General features: G+C 43.3%; 1 protein-coding gene across 6 annotated transcripts in view; it reads left to right on the top strand.

The window, feature by feature from the left end:
- The window catches only part of dixdc1b (DIX domain containing 1b), a 192,008-nt gene that overhangs the window by 162,819 nt on the left and 12,218 nt on the right, over positions 1-16,971 (top strand). For all 6 annotated transcript variants that reach the window (XM_070894441.1, XM_070894439.1, XM_070894438.1 and 3 more), the window contains 2 exons: positions 3,330-3,422; positions 5,856-5,927. In XM_070894441.1, the coding sequence (XP_070750542.1) occupies positions 3,330-3,422; positions 5,856-5,927 (165 nt within the window). The remainder of the gene's footprint in view (positions 1-3,329; positions 3,423-5,855; positions 5,928-16,971) is intronic.

The raw sequence follows: 16,971 nt of genomic DNA, 5'->3' as shown, positions 1-16,971 counted from the left end.
GCCTAGATGATGTAGAATCGGTATGGGTGGAGCTGCGGAATACCAAGGGGCAGAAAACGCTAGTGGGAGTTTTGTACAGACCACCAAACAGTAGTAGTAAGGTTGGGGACGGCATCAAACAAGAAATAAGGGATGTGTGCAATAAAGGTACAGCGGTTATCATGGACGACTTTAATCTACATATTAATTGGGCTTACCAAACTGGTAGCACTGCGGTGGAGGAGGATTTCCTGAAGTGAATTAGGGATGGTTTTCGAGACCAATATGTCGAGGAACCAACTAGAGAGCTGGCCATCCTAGACTGGGTGATATGTAATGAGAAGGGACTAATTAGCAATCTTGTTGTGCGAGGCCCCTTGGGGAAGAGTGACCATAATATGGTAGAATTCTTTATTAAGATGGAGAGTGACACAGTTAATTCGGAAACTAGGCCCTGAACTTAAGGAAAGCTAAGTTCGATGGTATGAGGGGTGAATTGGCTAGAATAGACTGGCAAAGGATACTTAAAGGGTTGACGGTGGATAAGCAACGGCAAACATTTAAAGATCACATGGATGAACTTCAGCAATTGTACATCCCTGTCTGGAGTAAAAATAAACTGGGGAAGGTGGCTCAACCATGGCTAACAAGGGAAATGAAGCCAAGTGTTAAAACCAAGGAAGAGGCATATAAATTGGCTAGAAAAAGCAACAAACCTGAGGACTGGGAGAAATTTAGAATTCAACAGAGGAGGACAAAGGGTTTAATTAAGAGGGGGAAAATAGAGTACGAGAAGAAGCTTGCCGGGAACATAAAAACTGAATGAAAAAGCTTCTATAGATATGTGAAGAGAAAAAGATTAGTGAAGACAAACGTAGGCCCCTTGCAGTAGGATTCAGGTGAATTTATAATGGGGAACAAAGAATTGGCAGACCAATTGAACAAATACTTTGGTTCTGACTTCACAAAGGAAGATACAAATAACCTTCCGAAAGTACTAGGGGACCGAGGGTCTCGTGAGAAGGAGGAACTGAAGGAGATCCTTATTAGGCGGGAAATTATGTTAGGGAAATTGATGGGATTGAAGGCCAATAAATCTCGGAAGCCTGATAGTCTGCATCCCAGAGTACTTAAGGAAGTGGCCCTAGAAATAGTGGATGCATTGGTGATCATTTTCCAACAGTCTATCGACTCTGGATCAGTAACACCACTTTTTAAAAAGGGAGGGAGAGAGAAAGTGGGTAATTATGGACCGGTTAGCCTGACATCAGTAGTGGGGAAAATGTTGCAATCAATCATTAAGGATGAAATAGCAGCGCATTTGGAAAGCAGTGACAGGATCGGTCCAAGTCAGCATGGATTTATGAAGAGGAAATCATGCTTGACGAACCTTCTGGAATTTTTTGAGGATGAAACTAGCAGAGTGGACAAGGGAGAACCAGTGGATGTGGTATATTTGGACTTTCAAAAGGCTTTTGACAAGGTCCCACACAAGAGATTGGTGTGCAAATCAAAGCCGTGGTATTGGGGATAATGTACTGCCGTGGATAGAGAACTGGTTGGCAGACAGGAAGCAGAGAGTCGGGATAAATGGGTCCTTTTCAGAATGGCAGGCAGTGACTAGTGGAGTGCTGCAGGGCTCAGTGCTGGGACCCCAGCTCTTTACAATATACATTAACGATTTAGATGAAGGAATTGAGTGTAATATCTCCAAGTTTGCTGATGACACTAAACTGGGTGGCGGTGTGAGCTGTGAGGAGGACGCTAAGAGGCTGCAGCGTGACTTGGACAGGTTAGGTGAGTGGGCAAATGCATGGCAGATGCAGTATAATGTGGATAAATGTGAGGTTATCCATTTTGGGGGCAAAAACACGAAGGCAGAATATTATCTGAATGGCGGCAGATTAGGAAAAGGGGAGGTGCAACGAGACCTGGGTATCATAGTTCATCATTCATTGAAAGTGGGCATGCAGGTACAGCAGCCGGTGAAGAAGGCAAATGGTATGTTGGCCTTCATAGCTAGGGGATTTGAGGGAGGTCTTACTGCAGTTGTACAGGGTCTTAGTGAAGCCTCACCTGGAATATTGTGTTCAGTTTTGGTCTCCTAATCTGAGGAAGGACGATCTTGCTATTGAGGGAGTGCAGCGAAGGTTCACCAGACTGATTCCTGGGATGGCTGGACTGTCATATGAGAAGAGACTGGATGAACTGGGCCTTTATTCACTGGAGTTTAGAAGGATGAGAGGAGATCTCATAGAAACGTATAAGATTCTGATGGGACTGGACAGATTAGATGCAGGAAGAATGCTCCCGATGTTGGGGAAATCCAGAACCAGGGGACATAGTCTTAGGATAAGCGATAGGCCATTTAGGACTGAGATGGGGAGAAACTTCTTCACTCAGAGTTGTTAACCTGTGGAATTCCCTGCCGCAGAGAGTTGTTGATGCCAGTTCGTTTGATATATTCAAGAGGGAGTTAGATATGGCCCTTACAGCTAAAGGGATTAAGGGGTATGGAGAGACAGCAGGAAAGGGGTACTGAGGGAATGATCAGCCATGATCTTATTGAATGGCGGTGCAGGCTCGAAGGGCGGAATGGCCTACTCCTGCACCTATTTTCTATGTTTCTCTGTTTTGATGCAAAAAAATACTAACTTTAAAAAATCGTAACTAACTGAGTTATGCTGGCTCAGAAACTTTGGGGAAACTTGGATATTTTAAGTTATGCCAAAAAAAGTGGCACGCACCAAAAAAACAGCGCAGATAAATGGGGAAAATTGAGCCCTATAATCTGGCAAGGAAATATACATGTCAATTGAAACTTACTCATAATATGACAATTTAACTGGAGTGTAAATAAATGATTTCATGACATTTTCTGTTTAGAATGTTTGTCACATAGCTGCTTGTGCAAAATTTATTATAACAATTATTTGGAACACCTGACTGTTTCTATTGCTAGATATAGTGCCATTATATTTCTGAGGCAGATGTGGCAAATAATTTTCGCTGAGGGAGTCCTACATTGTTGGAGGTGCAAACCTTTGAATAATATGTTGAAGCAAAATCTTGTTTCAGCAGTTCAGGTATCTGTTACGGATTCCTGACAGGATTCAAAGAAGAGTCCTGATCAACATTCCTCCCTCAGTCATTACCACCATAAGCAGATAAACACACAGGTGTTTGTGGAACCTTGCAAAATGGCTGCTGTGTTTGAATATATATCATCTACTGCATTTCAAAGTATTTAATTATATATATGAACTGCTTCGAGTTTTCAGAGAAATATGTTAAGATGTTAAATAAATGTAAATCTATCGCTCTTTGTGATGAATAATATTTTCTTGCAGAGAGAGTTGGGTCAGAAGGACCGCCTATTCCAGCAGCAGCAGGTCAAACTGGATGATACTCTGCGGAAACTAACAGAGGCCAATCATATAAAGGTACTGGGAAGGAGGTTCATCCAGTCAAATGTGTTACATTTGAGACCTTGGGCTGCATAGAAGTGTGAAATATTCACTTAAATTGTGTGTACTCAAAACATTATGGATTAAATAGTATTGAAGCAAAATAAACCCAATTACTTTCTATTAATTTATTTATATGATCTAATGAATGAATTGGACTCTGAATTTGGACATTTCTTTCTGTACACCAAAATTGTACAGGAAATAACTTTCCCGTTGTATAAATGAAAAAGCTTGAATACTTTGAACTACAAAAATCCCTTCAGTATTAAAAATGATTAAACCACCTGAAACACATTTTCTGTTTATGATGTGCTGTTACTGAGCAATGCCAGTACCTGCTGCTAATGACGACTTGTTTTAAATCAATGATTGACTGGGTTTTCAAGGTATTCAACACTGAATTTTAATGAAATATTAGTTTTAGATTGTTGAGACAGAACTTTGAACTATATTAATTACAAAAGTTGATTGTGTCAAATGATTGTGCAATGTCGAATGTTGTATTTTACTGAACAACATCGCTCTTAAAATGCCATTACTCCTACTTTCAATCATTTTCAACCATGGAAAGTGCTCCTTGACAGTTATTGTTGTAGTGCCGCCCTGATTCTTTCCAGTAGATGATGTTACAATTATCATGTAACAGCTACAATGGCCCAGAATGTGCAGCGAGTTCATAGCGTACACCGTTATTAATGCGTAAAAAAAGACAGCAATTTGTGGTGAGGAAGCCATGAATTGATGATCACCACAAATTGCTGGACGATTTTCACCACTCCGCTGTTAGCCTCACAAAAAAACAGAGCTCGCCATTAACCACCCCACAATAGTCAAGAAAATGCTGCATTTGCACTGTAAATAGGAATTAATTTCGCTGCAGAAAGTTGGGGCTGCTATTTAGCGGCATAAGGACCCAGTTAATTAAACCCTGTGAACTTGTCCAAACCTGTAAGATTCTGAGGAGGCTTGACAGGGTAGATGCAGAGAGGACGTTTCCTCTCGTGGGGAGTCTAGAATTAGGGGACATAGTCTCAGAATAAGGGGTCGCCCATTTAAAATGGAAATTGGGAGGAATTTCTTCTCTGAGGGTCGTGAATCTTTGGAATTCTCTACAACAGAGAGCAGTGGACGCTTGGTCATTGAATATATTTAAGTTGAAGATAGATTTTTGAAAGATAAGGGAGTCAAGTATTATGGAGAGAGAGCAGGGAAGTGGAGTTGAAACCAGGATCGGATCAGCCATGATCTTATTGAAAGGCGGAGCAGGCTCAAGGGGACAGATAGAACATAAGAAATAGGAGCAGGAGTAGGCTAATAGGGTGATTTATGTGTCCAGTGGCCTTCCAGTTTGAAACCAATTATCAATTAAATTATAATTGTTCTGCATATGCCACATAAAGAAACTGGGAAAATGATCAAAAGAAGTAAATCACTTACAGAAAAAAATGCATTAGGGAATACAACTAAATGATAGAACTTAAATGAAACAAAGAGGCATAGATTGGAAAGTGCTTAACTGGATGCAAACATCGCTGATTGAGAATACAGGGGCTAGTAACTGGCCTAATGAGTGGAAGATCATTACATTTGATTTGTTGTGGATTCTGGCTGGGAGTAAAGTCGATGCTAAATGTATTTCACCTTGCCTGAATTACCCCCGCTCCCCTACACTCAAAGTATGTGGGTTCACTAGAGCTTGGGAATACCTAAAGCGAGGCCCAAGAACATGAAAGGGCACATTGGTTTATTCTGAGCAACATCCTCATGAACGTTGCTTCCAGTTATAATTAACCAACAATCACCATGCTGATTCCACAACCAAAATCATACTGTGACTCTCATCACCCTAAATCAACTTCACTTTTAGCTATTTCTGTACCATAAGTGTATGACACCCATTTTTCTTTCCAACGTACAGTACCTTGAACTTATCATTGTTCCACTCATTCATGGATTTTTTTTCTAATTCCATTTGCAGCCCTCTCCCCAACACCTATATTCTGACACAACTTTTGGCCCAGTCACAAGGTTGAACAGCACTTTGAAGTGAGTGAATACACTGTCCCACATGCACCAGAAAATTCCAATTTTGCATCCTTGGTCTTTGCCAAGTCAGTTGATCAAAGCTGTGTTACAGTGTGATACTTAATTAGCCTCCGTATGCCTAGCTAGAATAGTATTGTGAATTTTAACAGAACAGATTGCAACAGAAATGCGTCGCCCACTGGTAAAAGGGAGGTACTGCAGAACCTGATATAGCTTGCTTAAACTCAACTGCTCCAAACTAAATAGGTCAAAACCCTACACTAAAGGGTTATGCAATCATATTAATGCTGTAATTATTTTATGTGAGTATTTCTAAGTTACACATTGATTTTTATTATAAAATTGTATAATTCCTTTCAGAATGACTTGCAGAGGGAGTTGGAACACAAGGATGTGCTTCTTCAACAGCTGATGAAAAGAGGGGAGGAAGAGGTATGATATATTCCCTATTGCTAGCTTCTGAGGTATAATTCAAAATAATTTAGCTGTGTTTAGGCATCAATACATGGGAGTGATTACAAGGCAATGGTGATCTCATCCAGGGCTCATATAATAACCAATATTCGAGTGGATTATAATCATCTGATGAGAACATCTTTGGAGTAACTCGGGGCTAATTATAATTTCCAAAAAAATAAATCAATTATGATGACCGTCAAAAAAAATGAAGTGGTTAATTATTTCATTGCTGTTTCTGGAACCCGGGTCTCTGCAAAATGGCTGTCATTTTTGCCTGCATAAGAAAAATAACTGCATTTAAAAGTAATTGAGGCTGTCCCAATGAAGTATATTGGGACAGCATGAAAGACATGGTAAAGCATTAGATAAATGCAATGCTTCTTTCAAGTAGTTTTATCAATTTAGGTGCTGTATTTATGGTGAGGATCTCTCTCAAGTTAGATGCTAAGGCCAGCATGCTCAATGATATTCCTGCTGAAGGATTAATGACTGATTCAGGGCTGCTGGTTTTATATTTTCAGTGAAAAATAGGCAGAATTGTAAAATATTCTCCCCCAAATCAGCAAAAATGCTGACGAAATGCATTGTAATTGTTATGTATGAAGAAAGAGTCTGACTGGATACTGTGAGCTCAAAGTAAAGTGTGACCTTAGTCTTTTATTGCAGGTCTCCAGAGTGCCTCTCCAGCTATTGAGGCCTCCTTAAGTACCTGTGCTCCCAAGGGATTATGGGATCTCTTGGGACTCCAGGGGATGAGCCCCATGGTAGCTGTACAAAGTATATACAGGTTTACATATATAACAGTAATAATAATGGAATTTGACTTATTCATCCATCATAAATCAATGCTCCTGGACATTGGATATTGTAATGTGTGTACCTGTGAGCATGCTCACAGGCTTGTTGAGCTGTTGAGCACGATCCATCTATCTGGGAGTCTACCTTGGCCCCGACGAGGAAGCTGGCCGGCAAACTGGCAAGAGCTGGAGGCCAAGATCACCGCTCGCCTAGGGCGCTGGACAGGACTGTTCCGAGTGCTGTCCTACAGGGGTCAAGCACTAGTTATAAACCAGCTGGTGGCCGCTATGCTGTGGTACCGGCTGGTCACTTTGATCCCTCCCCCTGCGTTTGTCGCCAAGATACAGAAGAAGCTGGTAGACTTCTTCTGGAACAACAGGAAGCACTGGGTCTCTGCCGCGGTCTTAAGTCTCCCGCTTAGGGAGGGCGGTCAGTCGTTGGTGTGCGTCAGCACCCAGCTAGCGACTTTCCGTCTTCAGACCCTGCAGTGATACCTTTACGTTGAGCCCCCTCCTAGGTAGCGTGCGCTGGCGACGTATTTCTTCCGCCAGCAGCACAGCCTCAACTACGACACGCAGCTCCTGTTTGTGAGCCTGGGGGGTGTCAGGACCGCCGTCCAGGGGCTGCCTGTCTTTTATAAGGAACTCACCAGGGTCTGGAACAAAGTTGTTGATTTCTGGATTCTTTTACCTCAATCTGGTTCAGCAAAATTACTGAAACGAATACCGTTTGTGCTTTAAACAAAGCAAGCTTTTATTTAAACAAAGCAAGCTTTTATTTAAAAAGCAAATCCCGATCGGGGACTTTATCAGACAGAAGGAATGCAAGTCTGTTCGAACGCACCCACTTCCTACGGACAAAGTGACGTTACATTGTAAAGGGACGATGGTTATACATTTTCGGCAAAAGATAACAAGATAGGGCCAGAGTGACATCCCAGCTCAGCCCATCTCTTTTGAACCCTCCTTCCCTTTGTCCACTCATAAGCCGACCCAAGCATGGTCCGATTTTAAACAAAGACCTTCTGTCAATGTTTCAGGTTAATAACATGATTTAATAAGACCTTGAGGTTTTTCTGCAAGCTGTGGGTTTTGTTTCAATATGTGTTAGTGTTGTAACATTTCGCAATCTCGAGTCTGAGATGTCATGGCTATTCCTCCATGAAATCTTTGTTAGCTTATACTGTCCCTATACAATTCCCACGTTCTCAACTTCAATGTCTCTATACATTTTCAAACATTCTTTTATAAGGAACTCACCAGGGTCTGGAACAAAGTCTCCACCAAGCGCAGCTCTCTACCGGCTGGAGTGGCGGCTGTCCTGCAGGAGCCGCTGCTCGGGAATCCGTACCTCCACGACCGAGGTTTCAGGTGGCAGTCGGACGAGAGGGCTGTGGCTGGCGAGGTGACCAGGGTCAGGGACCTGCTCGATGGCGGAGGAGCGGGCTGGATGGCGCCAGACATGCCGGCACAGCACCTAAATTCGGCCGACATCTGCCGCGCGGCCGATGCCATCGAGTCGCTAAAAACAGCTCTGGGCCCTGACTCCGTTAGGTGTGTCGAGGAGGCTCAAGCACGTGGGGAAATCCCGTCCGAACTGACCCCCGTCCGGACGGAATTCCTCATCGGCGCCAAACCCCGGTACCTCCCTCGGGAGCCGGTGCCTCACAACTTGAGCCGCCTCGGGGAAATCCCCTCCGTGCCTTTCAGTTCTGCGCGGAGGGGTTTCCAGTACGGGCTGCTCCTGCACACTCTCCACCTTGCCATCTTCGTCTGCCGTCTGGACACGCCATGGCGTACCATCTCGCCGTCTGGAGAAGGCGGGGGTCCCTGATGGAGTGCACTCTATGCGGGAGTTCTCCCACTATTTATCGGGGATTTGGCCTGGAGGGTGGTGCACGGAGCAGTCCCGTGCAACAAATTTTTAAGCCGGTTCACGGGCTCCCAGGCCGCTTGCAATTTCTGCGGTCAGGAGGAGTCCATGTTCCACGTTTTTATCAAATGCGCGAGGTTGCAGCCCCTGTTTCATTATTTAAAGGGGCTGCTCCTCAATTTCTGGTTGCACTTCAGTCCCACACTCCTGATCTTTGGGCACCCTGTGAAGAGGGGAGCGGGTAGGTCCGAGGGCCTCCTCGTAGGACTGCTCCTGGGCGCGGCCAAGGGTGCCATCAGCCGGTGCCGGCAGCGGGCGGTTGAGGGGGCTGTACAGCCCGACTGCCTGCCCCTCTTCCGCACCTACATCCGGGCCAGGGTGTCCTTGGAGATGGAGCACGCGGTGTTCACCGGTACGCTCGCTGCCTTCCGCGAGAGGTGGGCGCCGGAGGGACTGGAGTGCATCGTCACCCCCGGCAACCAAATTTTAATTTGATTTTATATGTTTTAAAGTTTAATTTGTTTTAATTGCCGGATTTTAGTGTCCCCCTCCCCTTTTTTAGGGGGCACTTGTAAAATTTATGATTTTAAAGCCCAAAAAAAACCTACCAAAAAATACAAAAAAAACACAAAAAAGGGCCTGAAGAATATTTGGAGTGTCCCCTAGATCGGGGAGCACTTGATTTAATGTTTGAGAGTTGTTGAACTGTTGAGTTGGGAGTGGCTTAGCCAACCACGTGATGTTCACAAGACTCAATAAAACCCCAGCCAGTTGGCTTCAGGGTGCCCATGATGAGGCAGGTGATTGTGAGCCTGGTGGATGAACTGGTAATGTGTAGTGTGATTGTTAAACCTTTTGCTAATAAACCAACTAGTTCTTAATAGCAATGTGTTGCTGTGAATTCTTAAGCAAAGAACCCATGAAGCAACTACATTACAGATATTGGGGCAGAAATTCCAAGGAAGACTTCCCACGGGCAAATCAATAAAGAATAGAAATAAACTGCGCACTTACCTGAAGCTGCTGCACCCGCTGGAACTCCCGATCCACAGGCCTCCTTTTCCTGCGACGCACAGCACGTGCACGTCGGGACGTCCGCAGGAGTCACGTGTGCCTGGACACCAATCACAGGTAAATATTTTCTCATTCATTGTAATAGGAGTTTCGTAAATTACAATGAATGAGAAAAACCCCAAAACTCTCAAAAAAATACATAAAACATAAAAAAAAAACACCTCCACAATAAACCAATAGAAATTAAAAATGTTACGTATGTTTTTTAAAGAAAAACAAATTGCCGATTTAAAAAAAAAGTTAGGGTTAGGGTTTAAAATAGCATTATCTGAGTGGGCAGGGTTTTAACATAAATGTGTTTTTAAAATTTTTATTTTAATCATGTTTTTTCTGTGATTTTATACTCTTACGCCTGTAAAAATAGGCTATACACCTGCTTTTTTAGGCGCAAGAGTTTTGAGGTTATTTGCTGGGCAAGATATGAGTAAATAGCCCAAACTTCCACGTACGACTGTCCTCGCACCCGATCTGGCTACGATCTGTCAAGCTCTAGCTTGATAGATCGGAAAAGTCGGTTTTCAGCGCATGTGCATTGCACGCTGAAAACCGGCTTTTCCGATGCCTTCCCGGGTCTGTAGAAACTTTGTTTGGGCCCGGGACCTCGGAAATTCTACCCCATTATCTGTGGAAATGTATTCAGTGATGATCTACAGCTATTTCCAGGAAATAACAGCTTGCACGTGCCGTATACATAGGATACAAGCTTGGCGTGTGATACAAACTAGTATCACTTTGAGGAAATGTGAAAATAAAAGGTGAGCGGTTGGTTGCTGTTGCCTCAATCCTTAAATGTGCTTCTGCATTGGGACATATCCTGTGTCATCATCTTCATAGGCAGTCCCTCGGAATCGAGGAAGACTTGCTTCCACTTTTAGCATGAGTTCTTAGGTGGCTGTACAGTCCAATACGAGAACCACAGTCTCTGTCACAGGTAGGACAGATAGTCATTGAGGGAAAGGGTGGGCAGGGAGCCTGGTTTGCCACACACTCCTTCCGCTGCCTGTGCTTGATTTCTGCATGCTCTCGGTGATGATACTCGAGGAGCTCAACGCCCTCCCGGATGCACTTCCTCCACTTAGGGCGGTCTATGGCCAGGGACTCCCAGGTGTCAGTGGGGATGTCGCACTTTATCAGGGAGGCTTTGAGGGTGTCCTTGTAACGTTTCCTCTGTCCGCCTTTGGCTCGTTTGCCGTGGACGAGTTCCTTTGCTTTGGGAGTCTTGTGTCTGGCATGCGAACTATGTGGCCTGCCCAGCGGAGCTGATCAAGTGCGGTCAGTGCTTCAATGCTGGGGATGTTGGCCTGGTCGAGGACACTAATGTTTGTGCGTCTGTCCTCCCAGGGAATTTGCAGGATCTTGCGGAGACATCGCTGGTGGTATTTCTCCAGCGACTTGAGGTGTCTACTGTACATGGTCCACGTATCTGAGCCATACAAGAGTATTACTAGGTCCCTGTAGACCGTGAGCTTGGTGACAGTTATGAAGGACTGGTCTTCAAACACTTTTTTTTTCCTCAGGCGGCCGAAGGCTGCACTGGAGGCGGTGTTGGATCTCGTCGTCAATGCTTGCTCTTGTTGATAGGAGGCTCCCGAGATAGGGGAAGTGCTCTATGTTGTCCAGGGCCGCGCCGTGGATCTTGATGTCTGGGGGGCAGTGCTGTGCAGTGAGGACAGGCTGGTGGAGGACCTTTGTCTTACTAATGTTTAGTGTAAGGCACATGCTTTCATATGCCTCGGTAAATACGTCGACTATGTCCTGGAGTTCAGCCTTTGTGTGTGCACAGACGCAGGTGTCGTCCGTGTGCTGTAGCTCGACGACAGAGGTTGGAGTGGTCTTGGACCTGGCCTGGAGACGGCGAAGGTTGAACAGCTTCCCACTCGTTCTGTAGTTTAGTTCCACTTCAGCGAGGAGCTTATCAACTGTGAGGTGGCAGCGAGGAAGATTGAGAAGAGGATTGGGGCGATGACGCAACCCTGCTTGACCCCGTTCCGGATGTGAATTGGGTCTGTGATGGATCCGTTGGTAAGGCTCACGGCTTGCATGTCGTCGTGGAGCAGGCGGAGGATGGTGACGTACTTTGTGTATACTCTCAGTAATTGTTCTGAAAGTTTTGCCAACACAAGTGTCATGTGAACAGTATGATACTCAACTTCCAATTGTACACTAGAGCTAGAAATATTGTTAAAATGGTGGGGTCAGAAGTAATGTCAGGATTTTTTTTTGCACAGCTGTTACAAAAGTTGCTCACATATAGTGTAAGCTTTTAACATACAAAAGGGAACACTGAAAGAAGATGATCTTTACATGGTCTTTTATTTATTGTTTCTTGCCAGTTACTGCAGTGCTGTACTTTACAAAGGCACAACAAACACGGAAACTAATAAAGGATTATGCATGTATATTTAATCACAGAAGCAAATCTTAACCAAATCTGTGTGTGGTTTTAGCAAATAGCTAACCACCATGGTTTTTTTGTAGTTTAATAGGGACAGTGTCCTTTATTTGGTGGTATTTAAAAATTTATATTTTTATAGTCACATACAACTAAACTTTTAATAGAGTTTACTTTCAGGTTTTAACATTCAATAAATGGGTTCATTACAATCTGCACATAGTGATAAACAAAATAAGTTCCTCCATCCTTGGAAAAAGTTGAATTAATTAATCTGTCTCCACATACTAAGCAGTAGTTAATTGGAGTTATCATTATCTCTGTCTTTAATCTTAGCTAAAGGAAGCCGTTTGAAATTGAATTGCTCAATTTCATTGTTGGTACATCCCATGCCTAGAGCCATTGCTTTGCATGTCTCCTAATTTACCCAGAGCAGAAAAACTAAGCTTTAACAGTGCACAATATTTGAGCAATCAGTTCCTTAGGGTTTTTTGTAGCAACAGTAAGACAGTTTGAGGATCTAAACATATCTGTATTCTCGGTTGTTTACTCAAAGACTGTGAATAATGGGGTCTGTTTATATGGCCACAGCCGGTGTGGGTCCAAATATAACAAATACCAAATGAAACCTTGGATAATCTTGTCTTATCCCTTTCCCTAAAGAAAATGGAAAATAATGATGCAACTTCGTGTAACAGAATTTAGAATCATAGAAATTTATGGCATAGAGAAGGCGGCCATTCGGCCCATCGTGTCTGTGCCAGCCACAAACGAGCTATCCAGCTTAATCCCACTTTCCAGCTCTCGATCCGTAGCCTTGCAGATTATGTCACTTCAAGTACATATCCAAGTACTTTTCAAATGCGACGAGGGTTTCTGCCTCGATCACCCTTTCAGGCAGTGAGTTCCAGATCCCCACCACCCTCCTGGGTGAAAAACTTTCTTTTCAACTCCCCTCTAATCCTTCTACCAATTACTTTAAATATATGACCCATAATTATGGATATGTCTGTTAAGAGAAATAGATCCATCCTGTCCACTCTATCTAGGCCCCTCAATTTTATACACAAGTGTTGTTATCCACTGATTCAAGGCAAGCCTGAACCCAAACTTCTTCAGAGCATATAGATGCTTCACTTTCAACTATCGGAAGGTTTCTCACATAAAACTGCACATATTAGAAATAGATCGTTCAGCACAACCAGTCTATGTTGGTGTTTATCCTCCACTTGAGAAGTAGTCTTAATCCCATGTGCCCATCCTTTTATCCTTTTATCCCTTTTTCCTTCAACTATCCATCTAACCTATTCTTAAATGTTGACAAGCAAGTTTTCTCATCTTATCGGATGATTGGCTACCCTAAACATGTCCATCTTAGTCCTCCTGGTTTATGTTCAGTAGAATCCTTAACAGCCTATAGATCTTTCTCCTCCGGTGCCAACTGTGAAATTAAAACCCTACTGAGGAAATTCAACAACTGCCTCCATAACTGTTTATAAGTGGAGCCTGATTTTAAAATTCACTGCCTCTGCGCGGGTTTCTCAGGGGTCAGGAAACCCGGAGGTGAAAGGGAGGCGGGAGCTGCTGGCTCCACAAGATAAGTGCTTTTTCCACGAGCACTCCCCCAGCCCCTCAAGGAAACCATCGGCCTCCACCCTGCTGATCGTGGCTTTTTTCCCCCTTCCTACCGCGATCGCCAACCTTCCTTCCCTCCCCCCCGTTTAGTTTCAGCAGGACCGCTGCATCCATGGCCTTGCCAGGTTTTCAGCCTCCTCCGCACCCTCCCAGCCTCCCTGTAACTATCGGATGTGTCCGAATTAAATCAGTCAAAATAAAATAGTGTTTTGGGAAGGGCGTAATTTTAATCTTATCCTCTTTAAACAGAATAATTCACATTTAAATTCATGGACACTTTACTCCTTGTTTAGAAACATAGAAACATAGAAAATAGGTGCAGGAGTAGGCTATTTGGCCCTTCGAGCCTGCACCGCCATTCAATGAGTTCATGGCTGAACATGCAACTTCAGTACCCCATTCCTGCTTTCTCGCCTTGATACCCCTTGATCCCCCTAGTAATAAGGACTACATCTAACTCCTTTTTGAATATATTTAGTGAATTGGCCTCAACAACTTTCTGTGGTAGAGAATTCCACAGGTTCACCACTCTCTGGGTGAAGACATTTCTCCTCATCTCGGTCCTAAATGGCTTACCCCTTATCCTTAGACTGTGACCCCTGGTTCTGGACTTCCCCAACATTGGGAACATTCTTCCTGCATCTAACCTGTCTAAACCTGTTAGAATTTTAAACATTTCTATGAGATCCCCTCTCATTCTTCTGAACTCCAGTGAATACAAGCCCAGTTGATCCAGTCTTTCTTGATATGTCAGTCCCGCCATCCCGGGAATCAGTCTGGTGAACCTTCGCTGCACTCCCTCAATAGCAAGAATGTCCTTCCTCAAGTTAGGAGACCAAAACTGTACACAATACTCCAGGTGTGGCCTCACCAAGGCCCTGTACAACTGTAGCAACACCTCCCTGCCCCTGTACTCAAATCCCCTCGCTATGAAGGCCAACATGCCATTTGCTTTCTTAACCGCCTGCTGTACCTGCATGCCAACCTTCAATGACTGATGTACCATGACACCCAGGACTCGTTGCACCTCCCCTTTTCCTAATCTGTCACCATTCAGATAATAGTCTGTCTCTCTTTTTACCACCAAAGTGGATAACCTCACATTTATCCACATTATACTTCATCTGCCATGCATTTGCCCACTCACCTAACCTATCCAAGTCACTCTGCAGCCTCATAGCATCCTCCTCGCAGCTCACACTGCCACCCAACCTACATTTCATCAGGTATCTGGGTATCCCTGTAGACCATCAAAGAGTAATGGCTACCTTCAGTCCATGAGCAAAACCACTTCTCCAGGGTATAGAGGGGTGAGTGGAAGTTTGATAAACTATTAGCCCTATTTTGCTGAAGTCTATCTTTTACATAGAATTTATCTTTATTAAAAATATGTTAGCCATAAGGAGATAAGGGGTTATGGGGAGCGGGCAGGGAAGCAAACCTGAGTCCATGATCGGATCAGGCATGACCGTATTAAATGGCGGAGCAGGCTCGAGGAGCCAAATGGCCTGCTCCTGCTTCTATTTCTTATGTTCCTATTCAGACAGCTGTGGAAGTTGGGTCATTGAATAAGATTTTCCAGTAGCCAACTGCAAATGATTTCTGGATAAATATGGAGTAACTGCATCACATTCACTTATCAATTATACCATATTACACAGTACACTAGTAGTCAGCATATGTACAACCCCCTGCCAGCACCAGAAGAGTCCCAAACCTGACTAAATCACTGCTTTGTAGCTGCTTCAATGCATTTTCCATAATCCAAATAAAAATGGACTGACAAGCCTGCCACTGGGCTACAGAAAACATATTTAACAACATCAACATCAGGAGCTAGGTCACTGAGCTCCGGTAATCCAAATTAACAGAATCATATAAAAGAGTTAATCTCTGCTCCCAAGCATTATTTCTAATCATTGATTTTACAGCACAGTCAAAGCCCATTCAGCCTGTGCTGATGCTAATTCTTCAACTGGCGCAGTCTACTCTAATTCCACTTCCTTGTGTCTTTCTTCTTTTTCAAATACTTATCCAATCCCTTTAAATTCTGCCTCAATGGCCCTTGTGGTAAAGGATTTAATGGTCTAATAACCTATGTAAAAACATTTCTTGTAACGTTCCCCAATGTTTTTCTAGTTACTAGTACACCAACCAGTGGCAACAATTTTTCACTTCCACCTCTCAAAATGTTTTATAATTTTGAAAATCTCTTCTCGATCCCCTTTAATCTCTGTCCTGGTTTTAAAAAAATACCCAGTTTTTTGAGCCCTGCTTCGTACTGTAACCCTTAATTCTTAATATTCTAGTGAATTTTTATTGTATCTGTCCATGGTTCTATTGTATTTCCTAATAAAAGTATATTAACCAGAGCTACATGCCATATTCTCACTGACCTAATACACTGTGAGTGTATTATTTCCGAGTGATCAACTGTTGGTTATCAGTCAATAATTGTTAATCCTTCAAAGTGGACATATTTTTGCTGGCTATGAGACTTGGCCATGTTATCACTGGCAAGAGAAAAAGGATCCAATCTGAATAAAACCATTCCATATGTTAATAGATACATCAAACCGATTTCAAAAGTTGCGCTTTCATCTTAAGGTTCAGTTGTCAATTATAAATGTCTTGAGTTTTGCAACTTTTGTTTATGATCTTGTGTGAGCATCTCGATGTCATAGCATGTAATCACACCCAAGGTGTAATTACATATCATGTATCCATTATTCTCCATTAGCATATATATTTGCAATACATCAACTGCAAAAATGTATTTCTTCGATATTATACAAAAAGATATTTTGATGCTGGTTATCTTTTGTTACAGAATTCTCAATTATTATTGGCAGTAGATGAAAAGCAAAAGCTAAAAAAAATGCTGGATATCTGAAATAAAAATAGAGAGTGGAACATTCAGCTTTGGCAGAGGCATAAAACGGGCGATATCAGCTGAACATTGAAATTACTGGAACAGAAAATCGGGCTGGCTGTATCACAAACCTTTGTTCCCATATCAACCGTCTTACGCCCCTGCTGAAGTTGAAAGTTCCAGTGAGAAAGTATAGGAAATACACAGAGAACAGATAGGTTAGTATCTTGTAAGAGATTCTGGCCCCGATAATAACAGGTAGGCGGGAAGTGTGCAGTGGTTGCGGCGGGGGGGAGGTTTAGCGGCTGGGAAACCTGGAAGTGCGGATTTCCCATAGGTCCTGCTGAATTCAACAGTGTGACCTGATCGAAGGG

Source organism: Pristiophorus japonicus, chromosome 11 (genome assembly GCF_044704955.1).
Source record: "Pristiophorus japonicus isolate sPriJap1 chromosome 11, sPriJap1.hap1, whole genome shotgun sequence".
Lineage (NCBI taxonomy): Eukaryota > Metazoa > Chordata > Chondrichthyes > Pristiophoridae > Pristiophorus > Pristiophorus japonicus.
The sequence above is the reverse complement of the archived record's forward strand: the minus strand, read 5'-3'. Positions and strand labels throughout refer to the sequence as shown.